Below are 17,364 nucleotides of genomic sequence, written 5' to 3' on the forward strand. Positions count from 1 at the left end.
ACTAAAGTAAGTTTTTTCTATCTTATTGAATGTTCAATATATTAGCTTTTCTGTCAATTTATATCTTTACATAAGTCTTCATAATATGTAAATATCAGAAATATTGGAAGCATAAAATAAATATCAAAATTTAAGAAAATTAGATGAAATGTGGGCTAAGCAATATCAATTTTAGTTTAATTTTTACTCCAATTTAGTAGTTTAAGGTGATAGACATTCCGACATGCTATCATTTCATTAAGGAATAGAAAATTCATATCTTAAATTCGGTAGCACCCAAATACAATTTTTGTGCGTTTCTTTGTTTGAGAGAAATTATATAAATTTGAAATTGTGTTTCTCGATAAAATAATAGGTATAAATTTATCTTATTCTCCCATGTTTAAAACCTAAAATATACTCAATGATATTGCTCAAGGCTAAATATTTTATTTAAAAATTTTAAGGTAGATCTAATGAGTATGCATGTATTTTAAGTATGCGTTTTACAATTACAATAAGCGTTGCTGAAATCAAATGAATAAAAGAAATAACGCTTAATTCCGGGTATATGGTTTATTTCTTTAAGTCATTCCATGCTTGGCAACTTCCGCAGCAATGTTGTTGCACAATTGGTCTGTCACACAGACCGTTTTTGGCAACAAACACCTCACAAGGCAGACTGTTTATTCTGACGAACAGATTGTCTTGACAGTTCACAGGCACAGAACGCGTGGGCGAAGGCGGCGTGGGCGCATAATGAACTGAAAGTGAAAGTAGTTGCTTAAATAGAGCCATCTTTTTTATGATACATTGGCTTACAAAAATTTTCTTGAGCGTAGTATTACTTTATGAAAGAGAAAATCGTTAACTTACAACAAGCAATCAGATATATGAGGAATAGTTCAACCTAGTAGACGTAAAACTTATTCCATTATAAAAAATATCAATGTTAACTCTTTCTTAAGATTCAAGTAACCAGAAACGATTATATATAGAAGCAAAGTAAATTTGAGCAAACTCGGATTATAAATGATTAAGCTTTTGCCTCATACAAGGAGTAAAGTTTTAAGCTCAAGCTTTCATTAGAAATGCCTGGTTACACATCTTATAAAGTGAGTTGAATCTTAATATATACTCACTATGTTTTTTACAGCTGGCGCAGCAAAAGTTCTTGACATTAGGATCATAATTGCATATCTCTTGCGTATATTTAGCAATAAATTGGTCGCATTTTAAACCGTTTATTAAAATTTTAGAATCCCTGCAAAAATCTTCTTCGGTAAAATCTGAAAGAGAAGAAGCGCATGTATAATATTAGCCATGCAATACCGAGCCAAGCATTGCAATAAGATACACTCCAGTGGTGAAACAGCTGACTATCTTAAAGCAAGGATTGATTAAATAATTATTTTGACCAAGCAGGCGTTTTATAAGTAGCAGTATGGTAAATGGTACATATTTTCTAGAGATTTTGTAATGGTGGCAATAAACTTTATCAATGACGACCACACGTGATTAACGTAACACGTGACTGGCGTATATCTACTACTCACTTCTATTACAGGATTGGCAGCATCTTTTATAAAATATTGGATCTTGGCATTGCATGGGCGTGGCATCCTCCTTACACGAGGCTCTAGGCGGCGGGACGTCCGGGAAAGGACAGTTATCTACATAGAAATTTACGTCATAAACAAAATAATCAGCAAACAGTAAAGTTTTAATTAAGTTTCAAAAACTTACGACGTATTTGTACCTCTATCTTCTCCAAAATAACCTAACTACCTAAATCTTCTTTTATATCAATTTACAATTTGAATTTTTAAATTATATTTCTTATTAATAATAATATTTTTCACAATTACCTGGTACAGTGGGAGCTTTTTCATCTCGAACACACTTTCCAAGTTTACACCACTACAAAATCAAAACATTTCATTGTTACTTTGCATATTTATTTTAATATTTTATTTCTGTATTGTTATATACATATATTTCTTTTGGCCCCTACTTTTTTGTCTCCACATGAAGTTCCCATAGCGGCTCTTTGTTCACTTCCGGTTATACACATTTTCCTTCCGGGGTCAAAACAGTACATTTTGTAGCACATTTCGTCTGTTGTGGCTGGTGGCTGTAAATATCGTGGTTAATATTCAATTCACAAATAATATTTTATCCTTATAAAACGTGAGAGAGAGAGAGAGAGAGAGAGAGAGAGAGAGAGAGAGAGAGAGAGAGAGAGAGTTACTTACACACATAAATGATTCGTTTCCGTACAACTGCCTACACTGTGTATGGACGTCTTCTAACTGTCCTGGTGGAATAGTGAGATAGGGCTTGACTACCATTGTAGCGTACGACGGACCTGCGTCGTCTGCTAAACAGTTTCCCTTTCTACGGAAGATCCGGGCCCTACAAATTAGATTTATCATTCATGATGGTTCAAGATGTTCACATTCTCAAGGTGTTTCCGTTTTATATTTGTTTTAAGCTTTAATTTTCCAAATTAAAAGACACTAAAAGTATACCTTTGTGTCAATAAATTAACATGGTCTTCCATTTGAGCTATGGAACAGTCGGAAAACTTAAAGCTGTATTCTTTGGTTTTTGAATTTATAATCGCCGATGATGGTGCCATGATGTAGTTAAGCTCACGTGGACAATGCATGGAAACAGGGTTGTCGTCGCCATCATGGTAAATTACTCCCAAACTAAAATACAGATGGGTATTGAAAACAATAATATTGTCATTGTCAATGTGTTACATATTTTACATACCTGCTTACACATTTTTCTTTGTACAGTAACTTATTTGAAAAGTTCTTTGACCCTTGATAATTTATTATTTTCATGCAGTTCATGTACATGTACCACTATTATGAATAAAGTAAAAAAATCGGTCTTGGAACTTAAACTTCATGGCAAAGTAATACATTAATGTAGCCTCAAATAAGTATATCTCAGTTCAACAATAATCTATTTATACAGTACATGTTTATTTCATAAATCGCCTTTGATTTTCACATCAGTTTAAATTGGAAAAAATGAATTGTTTATCTACGAGATTATTGGTTACAGTGTATTTCTCAGCTAATCAGTCGCCATGTTCTATGCAAGTCGCAAATGCTTTGTTTAAAATGGGTGTATCTTTAGGCGATTTTGACAGAACACGATGGCTGTTTCTGTGATGTTAACCACAAACGGTGGCTAAATAGACCATCATCTATGTATATGTATGTCTAAATTAGCACAGAGTGCACATCTTGTTTCTGAAATTAACACTTCAGCGTATGAAAACCGATTAATCTTGCTACACCATTATATTCCTTGCTGTGGCCCATTACTGCCAGGTAATAGGTAAACGGTGCAGTGGGGAATGATATGTAAATCTGTTGTGGTATAAACCGTGCCCGAGACTTATTAAAATGTAAATTACAAATAAAAATTCTGGTCACCTCAGAATCTGTTTGGCTCACATATGCAATGTCAACATGCCACAACAAGCTAGTTTAGTTGTCAAGCATCAAATTTAAACGTACAAAAATGACACTCCATGGTTTGTTTATTCTTATAGTTCGGCGACAATAAAGCAAGGAAGAACTATGAAAACGTTGTTCAAGTTCCTGAACTAAAAATGTTGTGTTTTCTTTTGAAACATTAATTCTAAAGTTCGCTATATTATTTTATAAACCTGCTTATGTGGGTTAAACTCTCCCTTATAAACTTACGACTTTTAAACTAATTTCTTTAATTCATTATTTTCATCGTTTGTGTACCGATATATTTCTTGTTAACAATCCTATTAAATAAGACCATTATTACATTATTTGTGAGCACTTTTCATCTTTTTAGGACTTTTATCTATACGTGACTTTTATATGAGTACTTGCCTCCAAACTCGTAAGCTGTGGTTATTTTTAACTACTTACTTGTGTCCTAATTCATGCGCAGCAATTCCAGCAGAGTTATAAGATCCATGGTCAACAATTACCGACGTGCTCATTGCGGTACAGATACCACTTAGGTAACTCGTTCCTAGAAAATGGAAAAACAAAGAAAAGCAAATAAGTTTTCTAATGCTTTTTTCGCCTTTACTCAGTACTTAAACATATTTCATCAGACATTGACAATCGATTAGTAATATCAATTTAGAAATGTTCCGATAGAGGCTGTAAATGTACCTAATATGTATCCTCTTCCATTTGTAGCATCGTACCTTAAAAGAAAAAATATATAACATTTACATGTCAGAAAAATTATTCTTTAGAAATACGTGAAGAAAATCCATTATTGCTTTACAAAACATCCTTGATTTGCTATTTTGTTTAGGTTTAAACTATTTTCAATTTGTAGTTTTGGACTTTTTAGTTCCTTTTATTAGAGTTTAAATATGGACTATCCAAATGCATCCTATCATTAAGTTTAGAATATATATCCATATATAACGTAGTTTGGTTTTTTTCTGAAACCTTCCTATGCCCCAGCAGCAGACTTGAATTGATTGAGTTTTGGATAATTCCAAAGTATTTCTACGTTTCTGTTTTATAGTGTGAAAACTGAAACACTTGACCATTTCTTTCTGCATTTCAGTTTAAAACTGGACCACTCCTTTAGGTTTCTGTTATATTAATTGCGTTTCGAACTATTCCGTTGTATCATATGTTTTTGTGACATGGTTTGAGTTTTGAAGTTTTATAATGTCGCAGTGTTTGACATGGCGGTCTAAGAATATTATGCTAAATACCGAGATAATTCTCCTCTAATGGGACCCTAATGACAGCTTTGACAATGCCCCCAAAAGAGATTACTATTTTTAAATGAAACTCTCATTAGACCAGTTTTGATTGTTTGTTGGTTACTGGAATTAGACCGATTTAATGTTCCATGGTCCCTATACATTGTAGCAATGTTTAATGATGTTTATTTTCTGATCATATTTGTAAACCAAAATCTTATTCAACCCTCTCAAAACATGCAAAATAATTACAATTTTTAACTTTTTAGGATAATTTTGAATGAAAGTTTGGCCAGATGAATTTTACTAATAACTTTTTAAGTCACACCGTTTACTTTTAACAAAGACTTAATCCGATTGTCTTTAAAATGGTAATGGCATGTTGATTGAGAGGCATTTTATGTCGACGCAAGTAAAGGGATCTCACAAAACAGGGATGTTTTGTCTTCGTCTTAAATTCTTGAAGCCTTGAGTCTTTGGTTTTAGGATTTGGTTGGTTGGGGCAAGGGTCCTTAAACAACGTTGGACGTTTCTCTCTAAATCATACGTTAATCAGACAGGTCAATGTTCACAAGGAAAATACTTCCTTTCTGTCATGCAAATTAAACCCCCATGATGACATCTGATAGACAGAAATGTTGAAGTTTATTTCTTCTGGTCATTATGTTTCGAACTTTGAATTGTAATTAACATTCATTATTAAGATTACCACGAAATGACAACAATTAACAAGATATTAGGAATTAATTATGATAACGAACTTGTTAAGGTCTTAACATAAGTAAAATTCCACTGTCTCAAACTATCCAACAGAAATGTTAGATTAATCTATGCATGCAGAATTAGCTAAAAAATGTGCAATAAAATATTATTTTATCATAGTTTAAGTTAAACACAATTATATAGACTAAACAAGGATTGAAAGACAGGCATGTTTCTTATCCCTACCTTACAATTACAACACAGTTTCAATTGGTCTATAAAAATCGTCTGCCAAACAGCAATACTTGTACGTAGAATCAACTTATCATCTAACAAATTATATGGGATAATGATAATTTCTCAAGTAAATTTGATTGACCAAATCAACGTATTCGTAGTTAACGGGAACTAAATTCTGTAACACTTTCAAGATTGTACTGATATTGGTACAAATGTTGAAGGTTTCTTTTGGCAAAGTTATGATTTGATAGGAACTAAAGCCTTTGTCGTCAAATTCAAATTTGAAGGCATCCCTAGATGGAACTGAGCTACTCAATGGTGATTTGATGGGGTAATTAAACAACACTCTGAATGACAATTGGATGTGTAGGTCTTAGGTTGTATTAAATGTCATCCTCTCTCATAGCAATGTCAGGTGATCAGGATCACGGGTTCACAATGTGTATTTATAAATATATGTGTACACGAAATTCGGTTACTAAAGCGTATTTCGTCATAATTTTTTACGACCGTGGTGACAACTACGTGTTCGAATAGTCTGTCATTTATTCAGTAATTATTTTCTCATTTTCCTATCCCTGATTATGATAATCAAAAGATGTATGTTAATAATAATTTCTTCTTTATTAGTCCAAAGCCAATATGTACATTTAACGAAGTTAGGTATGAAGTTTTTGATAGCACATAATGCCAGTATATATGTATCATCGGTTAACTTACTCAGTGAACAACATAGCGTGGTCGTGGTGTGGTAAATCCTTTTTGGACTTCAGGAAGTTGGTCAGCCCCAGAAGCGTGGAACTTCCGTCCACCTTCGAGCGCCTGTCCCCTCCCTGTCTGTACGTCATCACAAACGGAAGGTCGCTGGCATTCTGTTAAATCAGGAAATATATCGGTCAATGTTAACTAGCCATTTTTTACGCTTAATATTCATTTGCATTTCAAAGGTAATAGTCTGAGAATCTGTGATTTTGAATGCAGTCTGTACCTTTGCGATGAAGAAACCGGCCAGACGAATAGAGATGGTAAACCCTGTATTGTTAATGGAAGAGTAACGAAGGTCCATCTACAACATTCCAATTCACAGTCAACTAAAGGATAAAACAAAATTCAGAATCAAATAACCACACATTACTGGGAGACCAACTTACCCCGTTGACAATGTGCGCAAAGTAGTATTTGAGTTTTGTCATGGTTTCCAGTTCATCTCCACCATGTCTCTTGTAGAATCTACAACATCAAACATATTTATTACAGTCTTATTCTACGACATAGCTGGACATATCGTAATATTGAACCTAGACTCGTATTATCACAAGCTATTTCTTTATTCGATTATTAAAAAAACAAATTGTGAGTAAAAGGTCGTTCTGAAAAAAGTTATAACTGTAAATAGTACATGTGATCTGTTTGATAATTAAACAGAATAGTCAGTTCAACCTTTGATTGGTACCTGCGTTTTTTGTTGTAACTAAATGGGATACATAATTTTGGTATAAACAGTGACTGCTACTTGTGCTTGTTGCTATTTGGATACCTACTTTTGGTACAAACTGTTGTCGATCAGCACTAGTACATCTATTCAGATACCTACTTTTGGTATAAACTGTTGTCGATCAGGACTAGCACCTCCACCACATACGGGCGTTTGGTGTTGTAGTTGACGTCATGAAGCATGTTGTCCTGGAAGTCTTGGAAGGTTTGTCTGTCTGAGATATGTACCATCCGTCTGTCCATGTATGTCATATCATGCCGGTTTGTCGACGAATGCCAATCTAACAACAAAAAAGAGAGAAATGGATTTACTTAATATGTGATTGTTACAATGGAAATAATAAGAGAATTTTAATAATTTTACTTCTGAGTTATTTTGTTAAGGATAACATATTTTAGGAAAATATATTATGGTGGGCTCACTATAAACAAAAAAATCAAAAAAGTTACTCAAGATACACTCAGTCTTAATATCCACTGAAAATGAGCTTACCTAACTCGTGTTTTGGTTTAAATTTAATTTTCTACGCAGCACTGTTTACTAAATGAGTATATATTAAAACTTAAAATAACTTTATCCATAAATAAAATTGCATTTAATTTTCCATCCTAAGTTTCATCTGCATTGATAATTCTTGTATAATAACGTTTTATAACTTTTGCAGCAGTTTAATTATTATGTAAAACGAGATCGTAATGGGGTTTTTTTTTAATAGAGATCACGTGGTTATGGTTTACAGATTCACACAGTGAGCTTACTAAGCTTAAGGTAAAACACCCCGTATTAGTAAGATGTTAATATGTCACCGGGACGGAGGGAGAGTGATTTGTCCCTGTCAACTATACCTCCAGTTGGCACGTTTTAATTTAGCCCGTTTGTTTTACAAGATTTATTTTAAGGACAATGTGATTTTTTGTAAGTTTGTCGTTGCTTCATGACAAGTAAAATTATGTTAATTATAGCAAGGAATGGAAACCAAGGAACAAGGCGTACAGAATTATATGAAAAAAGGTCCGTTGTTTTAGGTTCTAAATTAAAAAGAAGTTGCATTTATCGTTTAGAATGATGGAAGTCTTTTGTGAAAGCGATGTGCTGTTGTTTGGATACAGACCCACTGTTCTTACGTCTATGTAAGATAATATGTCATTGCTTCATGTATGTGTGGCAAGCATGTCATTAGAGAGGTGAGAACCTGCAGGACAGTCCGTTAATGCTTAGTGTCCGTCTATACATCACACCAAACTAGTATCAAACAAGATTCGTGACAGAGGCAACAGATTTATACTACGGGGAAACGCAAACAGGCCTGTTTTTATTGTTTACGTACGGCAGATGAAGATTTAACGAGTAATTGTGGGAGGAGAGGAAACTGTCCCTCTCTTACTTCTGTTGTCCGCTGACGTCGTCATAAACGACTGTCAAAACCGTTTTTTCTATTCCTTGAGTAGATCTTGTTAACTACCAATTATTCATTGCAAAAAATATGTAACTAACCTTCACAAAAGACAAGAGATTTGTTCAAACGACCACGCATGTCTATGACCTTTATAAACTAATGAACAAGAGACGGAAGGAGGAGAAAGGGATATTATTCTTACTGTCCAGGTACTGGCTGTTGATGTACGAACTCCTCTTCATTATCCTGTGGTTGTGGGCGGGGGTCAGGCTGTGTCCCAGGGGACCATTTGGCTCCAACACAAACGCGTCTTTTCCGGAGACCAAAACGCCTTCCTGAAAAATTATAGAAAAATACCATTAGTACAATAATTCACTGAGTTTTATGAATATTCAAGGAAATTTGATTTCAGGCCACGGATCTCTCTACCGATAAAGGGGTTGGGGGGAGGGGAGGTTGAGAAGGGGTTTTACTCACAAGTTGTGTCTGTGTGTTCGTTGGTGCCGTGCGGTCCAGTGTGATTGCAAACGCCCCTTGTTTATCGGTAGTGTGATAGAAGGCAATATCCTGAAACAAAAACAAACAGTTTATCAGTTCGCATTTCATTTATTAGGAATTTCAATATTAGGTTAGTCGGGTATTATACAATGTAGGCATAATCACAATCAAACTTTTGTATAAAAACTAAGTAAACTAACTACAAAAAAAATTATACTAATACAAATATATTTTAATTTTCTCCTACAATACCACGCAGTAACGTTTAGTCCTCTAACCTTATATCCTCATAATTATGATGTACAAAGTATTATCGTTTTGATTTTCGATTTTATTTTTTGGGGGGGGGGGGGGGGTGTAGATAAATTTCTTGATTCCCTGCTTATCATCACAGGTTTATGATGTAAAGTAACATTTACTAACAAGAGACTTTGTAGAAGACTTACTTGTATATTTCCGTATTCACAAATAGTAAAACCCTGATCAATGATACAGGAGGGCACGTTGATATTAATGTTGTCGTTCCGTTTGAGTCGGAGGGTTTGGATTTCTGGAATTCCGTGAACTGTGTATTGCACATGTCGTGGGTGAAGGTTTCCTATGTGCCAGGGTATATTTAACGTGTATGTTTGTTCTACAAAGTAAGAAATTGTCTATATAGTAAATCCATATTACAAAAACAATGTTAAAACTTATAATGATTCTCTAATTTTGCAATGTCCATGGACAAATGAGGCGCAATAGTTGCATTTTTATCCTTTGGATGACATTTTATTAAGATATCGTCAGACACTATTAGACACCATTAACGGTCCATGGCATTTTTTTAACCATTTTAACGCCCCCTCCCCCTTGAATATACACATAGTTTCTCTTTTCCTTTCAAACGGATATTCTGAGCCGAGACGCCATGATGTGAATCCCCTGCGGATGTAGGTCTTTCCCTTGATGTTCATTGGGCGGGGTTCTCCGTAAGACAACGTCACAATGCCCGGATCACTGAGCCATCGATGAAATACTCATAAACAAGGGCCCAAATACCTAGTTCATTACTCATTTATTGCCTCAGTGGACATTTATGCCTTATCAAAATATGCTTCAAATGTATATTTCTCTCCATCTTTTCCTTCAAATACCTAATATACAAAGATCTAGTTTATTTTTTCCATTTCGCGAGATCGTATACACAAGCAATTGTAAGCTTTATATGTTAACATGATTTTAATTTCTCATTAATATATTTTACTAAAAACATCAAAAAAGGAACATGTCCAATAAGAAATCAACATGTAGAAAACAACGAACATTTTTCTAAAAAATTTGGTAATTCTAACAGTGTATACAATTCAAGGATTTGCCTCCGAATTAAGTATATTTTTACAAAACATTAAGCACATAGTACATTGTGTAACCAAATTAAATATTCACATCTAGCATATAAAATGACGCCTCTTGATTATACCATAACGCAAGCACAAATATATGTATACTAGTATACAGGTGTTATATCTACCTTGTACCCCAGTCTCTGAGGTGAAACAGAGGAGACAGATCAAGCCACACACCCGTGCCCATTTCAACATCCCCAACAGTCCCCTGATTTTTTGTTTATAATTTGGAGGTTATGTCGTTTGGGAAACTTTTGTGCCTCATTACCAGAAATCTATGGCCGTTGGTTCACAATCGACCCTATTTCTGCATATATTTGCATGTAAATGACGTACAAAATTTAATTAATAACCGCAAACATGTATTAACGTCTCAAGATCTTCTTTAGGAATTAACAAGTTTGACAGCTATAAATTCGCTTAATAACAATCTTAAGATTCATTAAACGTATCCCAATATCCTCCCTCAAAATATCGTTTGATACGGTTTCTCACACCTTTCATAAATGTGAATAAATTTTTATATGCCTTAGCGTTTTTCTTGTTACCCAATCGGTGGCTTTAAAACTCGCATAACAATTTTAATATATTGAAGTTTCGGAATAATTTGCATTTTTAAGTGAGGTGTCTTAAGGTACCTCACTACACCTAGACTCCTATTTAAAGAGATCGTGACGATGTATTAGATGTTGCTGACACAGTTCCTATTATACCAATCAAGCAGAGGATCCTCTTTAAAATTTAAAATTCAAATTCAAAAATTTTGAAACTTAAAAAAACTTTTTGTAAAGAAAATACTTCTTAGAGAATTATGAAACTTTAATTTCCTGGTGTAGCCAAAGATAAAATTTGTTTTTCGTTTCCGTAAAACATATTCGTTACGTAATGCAGTTATACTCGTATGAATGCAATTAAGTCATTTTTGTTTATTGCAAATTAATTAGTGTTTTCAATTAGTAATACACATTATGTCGTGTGATCCGACATGGTTACATAAGAAGGTCAATAAAAATAACGGTTTTGTAGGACAGGTCTCGTCAACTGCTGCATATCATTACGTGTAATTCACTGTTACATGGTCTAGCGTGCAACATGGCACCATTAATACAGACTAATGAGTCGTTTGTTGTTAGCATACAGACGTGCTACAAAACAACAAAATACGACTGCAATTTATTAATGTCTTTTTACCTTTTTAACTTCCTGCTCATCTTCAAGAAAGACTCAAAACTTCAGCTTTCCAAGAACTGGATATATTAACATTCATTTACATTAATACTGACAAATTCGTCAGAAAAATGTGCTAGATATTTCATAGTTTTGTTGAATATTGATCTTAGACAACGTTTTAATTAACAATAAATGGTCAACGAAATATCCTATGCAAGACTGAAGACAGTTTGACAAAGACTTCAATTTGGATTGTTATGACACTAAATGTCTGCGTTCATGAAGCGTAAATTTCACTTTACTTTTTTATTCTATAAAAACTTTCGCAGTACTTAATACAAAAAATGCCTAGAGTGATTTTGATAACATGTTCTTATTTGCATTTGTGGTACATTGTGTCACTAGAGCGGTGTTAATGTGTAGTTGATGACTTATGGCGGAGTTTATTTTTGAGATGCTTCAGGACATTAGAGTCGATATGAAGAAAGTATTTAATAGATTTTGAATTAATCCCTTTATCAATGCTTTATATAGACACTAGACTCCAGTCTTTATCATACTACCGGTCTTCTGAATTTGTCATCAACTTTGGTGTAAGACAAAGCGGTGTTTCTATCCCTGCCATATTAAACTCTAATTTGTCTTATCCTTCTATAAATGTGATCAATCTTTCTACATGTTAATACTGTGGTCAAAGTCCTTAACAATTAAGTAGTACATTATACAAAGTAAGTTACTGTGGCGGTCCCTAAGAAGAATGTCAATGTTTTAAAAACATAGAAATGTCTTCTTGGTATTCACATTTAATCAATTAACTTAAAGTAAGTCACTCAGTGTTTCAATCATGTAAATGGTTTTTTGTGATGTGTTAATGACTTCAAAGAATCAACCAGCTTTATCTACCAAAATCAACTCCTGTTTGCAAAACGACAATAAAAGCTTTGAAATATATACTGATACTAAATTCTCTTCTTGAGACGTTCATCAAGATACGGACACAACAGACATATAAATCCAATACTAGTATACATATATTTGTTACAAATCGCAATGTTTACTTGTAAATGCACGATTAAAACAGAGAGGAATGCGATACGAACATTGGTCTGTCTGCCGTGTGTTCGATCTCTACAAAAATGATATAAAAGCTCTTTACGATGAGTTCACGCGTTGTTTGGTGTGTGTGTGTTGGTTTGGTCGTCATTGGTTTTGGGACATAATTGGCACAAATCTATCACGATATGGACATAAGATAGTTCATGCATTTGAAGCGTCTCCAAAGGCTAGCAAACGCCGCTTACCTAGGTTCAAAAAAGCAATTTAGCATACCGATTCCAAATTAATTCATTTCTTTTAATAGTTTTTATGACGATATGCGTGCAATTTATTGTTCATTGCAGCTTTTTTTCCCCCAAGCACCAATAAAATATTCCACATACCTTTTTCGTTTACATGTCCCGCAAAAATTAATACTCCATAGAACTGAACAGTCAGAATAAAATATAATGCTGTATAGATTGGATTTCTGGATGTGTATAGATCTCGTTTTATCACAGACATTTCGTTAGGTCAAACATTCAAATTCCAAAAAGTCATAAGGGATCAAGACAGCGGTAAGTGTTTACTGAGAACAATCGTCGGCAAAATCCTCAAGGACCGTTTCCTTTTTATCTCCTCCAAAAACAGTCAAAGGCTTGAATCACAGAAACAAAGAAGACCCAGAATAAAGAAAACCTTCTAAAATCGGAACAAGAATTCAACTCCACACCAATTCTACGGTTAATGGCTGTGGCTAAAGTTCTGGTCCGGATTAGAATGTCTCTTTCTACTGATGATCTCACAAGGTTCTAGAGTGGAGTTAGCGCTTCATCCATGGTCTCTACATCTCTCGTTCTGGCGCGGCTGTCAGATGGTCTTGATAATAAGGCGCTTGCACTGGACTGATGATTAAACGCCGTCCTAACCCTGACAAGCGGAGCGAGGCCGGAAGGGATTTGCGTGCGCGTGTGTATTTAAATAAATAGATCTACAACACAATACACATTTTCCCTTAAGCAAAAACTTTCACTTTTTTCTTCTTTTTTTTCATTTTTCCGCTTATATATAAAACGTTTAGTATTCCAGTACCGTTTAAAAAATAGTTTAGTGTTTCGTTGAAAATGTTGAATGACAAATATTTTTATTTAATGCGTACTAAGCATGTTGGGTTTTGGGGTTGTTTTTTTTTTTTGACAAATATTTGATTTTTGATATGAATAACTATAAATTTAGCACGATCCATCTTTTATTGTATAACCAAATAGAATGTTATTTGATATGTTGATAAGAATAATTTGTTTTGCATCTTAATTATGACATATTTTTACATCGATAAATTGAAATAATTTCTATTATTTCTATTAAGTCTATTAAACCTTAAACTACTTATGACGATTATATAAATTGTTGTGGAAAAGCATTTACAAAGAGGTTGAATATTTTAATTTCTTCATTGACCAATACATTAAAAGTCTATGAACTCTTAAAAGTAAAATAACGATTATTAATAAAGAAGGAAAAATACTTCCTGAGAAATTGCATATTTTTACTGACTTCTAGGAATTTTTTTTTTGAAGTCTGAGTCCTAATTAAATTGAAGTTAAACCCCTGTCCCTTCAGACAGCATTTATTTCTAAAACAAAAGCCAATTTTATCTTAGAAGTAAAATGTGTCAAAAAAGACGATATTTTTTAATTTCATTCAGAGCGCACAGACCAATTATTTCTCTTCTGTTCTTTCAAAATCATATTTATTAAAGGTAAAAATAAACTGCTGCAAACATTATAATTGTTTTAGTTGCGTAATTGTTCTTAGCAATGGAAGGTCTGCATCTGTTTTATTAATTAAAATTTGAATTGCAAGAGACTGGCTGATTTTTTTAATTGTTAATTGTGTAACAACCTAATATAGAGATTGAGGTGTTGCGAGTTGATGGATATACATATTTTATTTAATGTACAACTTTGAAAGAAAAAAATTAAACCATAGAAAGTTGTGGCTTTGTCATAATGGTCTTGATTTATTAATAAGATTCCAAAAATAAATCCGAATCGGTGGCTTGGAGTAATTTAAATCTTTCGACATTAAGAAATACATAGCAATAGAGCAAATTGTATGTAAATAATGACCAAAAAAACCTTTCATCTAAGATGCCAATCTCTTGTTAATGAATATAAATGAAGTCTTTGGTGGCTATTTTTTATCTTCTTCATTATGTGTGTCATGAAACATCAACAGTACATCAACAATAAACCAATTATCTGCACAAACTTCAACATTTACTTCTTAATTACACCTGTTAATGTTATCGCATGTATACATAAATTGTGTCAGAAATACACCCTTGATTTCAAACAAGCACCTGTTCGGGGCACCGTTTATTTTATTGTGAATTTGTTGCAACAAAGAACAAAGAAAGTATCTGCAACCCAATTACCGGGGGGTATTAGGATTTGTATCCATTACAATATTGCAAATATCTTAAAATAATAAAGATCTGATCTGAACTAAAGAACTTGGTAGCAAAGTTTCCCGCACAGAACCATCCTCTCGGAGAATTTCAGACATTGGCGTAGATTTTCTGGGGATTTTTAATGCACTGGTTGATGAGTACATTAAGGGACATGTTTATCAGGTTCGTTAATTCTTATCTGAGTGAAATGAACCAGTATATAGTCATTTATTATGTTAACACGATCAAAATGTGCTTTCTAATTTGGTGTTGAATTATTAATCCTTGGGATTGCATCTTGTTTTCTGAAACAGTCCGGAAGTATGTGATGCGTTGTTTATAAGTACACCGTAAATAAATGCAGATATCATTCTTCGTGAAAAATAACACGTTAGGAATTAAGGCTCGCGGCAATAATTTTGAAACAGGATGGGGCTTGGGTGAATGCAAGACTCATCCCCTCTAACTACTGTCCTTTGCAAAAATTTAGATTATTGTGAATCAAAATTTGTCATATTGTCATGTACAAATTTTGATTCCCAATAATCTAAATTTTTGTTAAGAACACTACCGCTCAACGGTCAAAAACACTAAAACGTTTCAATTCTCGCTGCACCTGACATTGCTACTCCGGTATTATAAGGAGATGGGTACCGATTATATGATAACGATGTAATAAAAATGTACTTCATACTCATATTGTTGTCTAATTTATTTCAGTATTATGCCCAACAGAGAAGTTAAACCTTATTTACAACTATTTCCATTTTCAATCTTTGATGTCTTTCGTCTGCGGGTCTCCAGAATGCAATAAAAGTATCGTGCTCCTATTAATTTGGTGGATGTGTGTGAGAGTTTGCTTTCAACTATTTTAGAACCATTTTAACAAGAGCTTGGACTTAGGTTAGTTGTGTCAAACAACTTTGTGACGTAGGCCTGTCTATTTCATTGCTAGCCACTCAGCCATGGCTCTTTGAAATCAACAAGATTTGTCTGGCAATTGAGCTAAGAATACGCAATCGATGCATATTTCGATTGAAACCGCGTCATTTTTAATTTGTTTTGACGCAACGAATATACAGCTACGTCCTACTGAAAGTCCAAGGTCTTGTTAAAATGGTTCTATTTTTGGCCCCTGTTCATAGTGAGGAGACATTTTTCAACAAAATAATTACTTATGCTTAGATTTTGAAACCGGAAAGATCAGTATCTTACCACTGAGGATAGCCTTGCCAATTTATGACCTAAGCTCAGGTCCCCAGCGGGGATCCACTCATCACACAATTGCTCACAACCCTTCCAGAAAGGTGACAAATTGGCTATTTTAAGATTTTCAATTATTTCTGAAATCAGTGATAAAACAACTAAATTAGTAATGCGCATATAGAGAAACCCAAAACACGTTTACAGGGAATCTACATTTCAGTTGATTAAGGGGGATGTGCGGCCATCTTGTACATTATGCATACAAGAACAGAATATTATCGTTTTAATCACTTAAAACAGCTGTCGAACTGCGCTGCTACAGACTTATTTTGAAGATTTAGAAATCTGAAAAAAAAATATGAAAGGGGTTCATTGGTGTCCTCACTACAACCGTTTGTTGAAAAAAGGTTTAAGCTTGCTTTTTTTAAATTGTAACTTTTTCTCATGGTAGGGTAAAATAATAATTTGTTTAGCTATAAACCATTTTTTGTTTTGAAAAAAAGTCCATATTTTTTACCTTTTAAATATGGGTACATGTATTTTCCTTTATTTTTATTTAGAGCTTTTCTTTAAGGGAGATCAATACAGTCATAAAAATGGCCACGACCATCAAAGTATTTTTTCAATCGACATTAAAAGTTTAAAGCAACCCATTGATTATATTGAAATTAGAAAATTAACCATTTTATTCTTTAAAAAATTACTTCCACCAAACTCCTCCCTTAATTTAATACCTTTTCGTGGAATTCAACCAAGGATACCAACTAAATATTACTTATAAGCATCATGTAATCTTTGTGTATAAAATGAATTAATGAATGGGACAGAACTATTTGAACACTGTTCAACTCAAAGGTTCTCTTTATAGGACATGGAACGAAATTTCTTAGAAAGTAAAACACAGCTTTCAACTCTAATTTGTAAATTATAAAAATCCTTTAGGCTATTGAATGAATCTCTAGGAATGCCTTAGAAAGTGCTTCACATCGAATTTAGTAAAGACGGTTCAGGAGTCGCGGCAGAGTTTTTGAATGGACCAGTGGACGCACTTGTTGAAGGTCC

General features: G+C 33.7%; 1 protein-coding gene across 2 annotated transcripts; it reads right to left on the bottom strand.

The window, feature by feature from the left end:
- Window positions 1–540: 540 nt before the first annotated feature.
- Window positions 541–13,565, bottom strand: LOC105327182 (metalloprotease mig-17). Of its 2 annotated transcripts, XM_066077464.1 has the most exons (17): window positions 13,046–13,565; window positions 9,495–9,682; window positions 9,028–9,117; window positions 8,753–8,885; window positions 7,254–7,434; window positions 6,811–6,889; window positions 6,648–6,725; window positions 6,380–6,531; window positions 4,164–4,198; window positions 3,912–4,017; window positions 2,511–2,693; window positions 2,235–2,394; window positions 1,994–2,113; window positions 1,848–1,899; window positions 1,536–1,652; window positions 1,122–1,268; window positions 541–743 (listed from the first exon to the last, which is right to left on the bottom strand). In XM_066077464.1, exons 1-17 carry the CDS (start codon window positions 13,164–13,166, stop codon window positions 556–558), a joined length of 2,130 nt encoding a protein of 709 aa, XP_065933536.1. In that variant the 5' UTR covers window positions 13,167–13,565; the 3' UTR covers window positions 541–555. The 2 variants fall into 2 exon arrangements, with proteins under 2 accessions (XP_065933536.1, XP_065933537.1); XM_066077465.1 differs by lacking the exon at window positions 1,122–1,268.
- Window positions 13,566–17,364: the final 3,799 nt, after the last annotated feature.

The sequence above is a fragment of the Magallana gigas genome, chromosome 2 (genome assembly GCF_963853765.1).
Source record: "Magallana gigas chromosome 2, xbMagGiga1.1, whole genome shotgun sequence".
Lineage (NCBI taxonomy): Eukaryota > Metazoa > Mollusca > Bivalvia > Ostreida > Ostreidae > Magallana > Magallana gigas.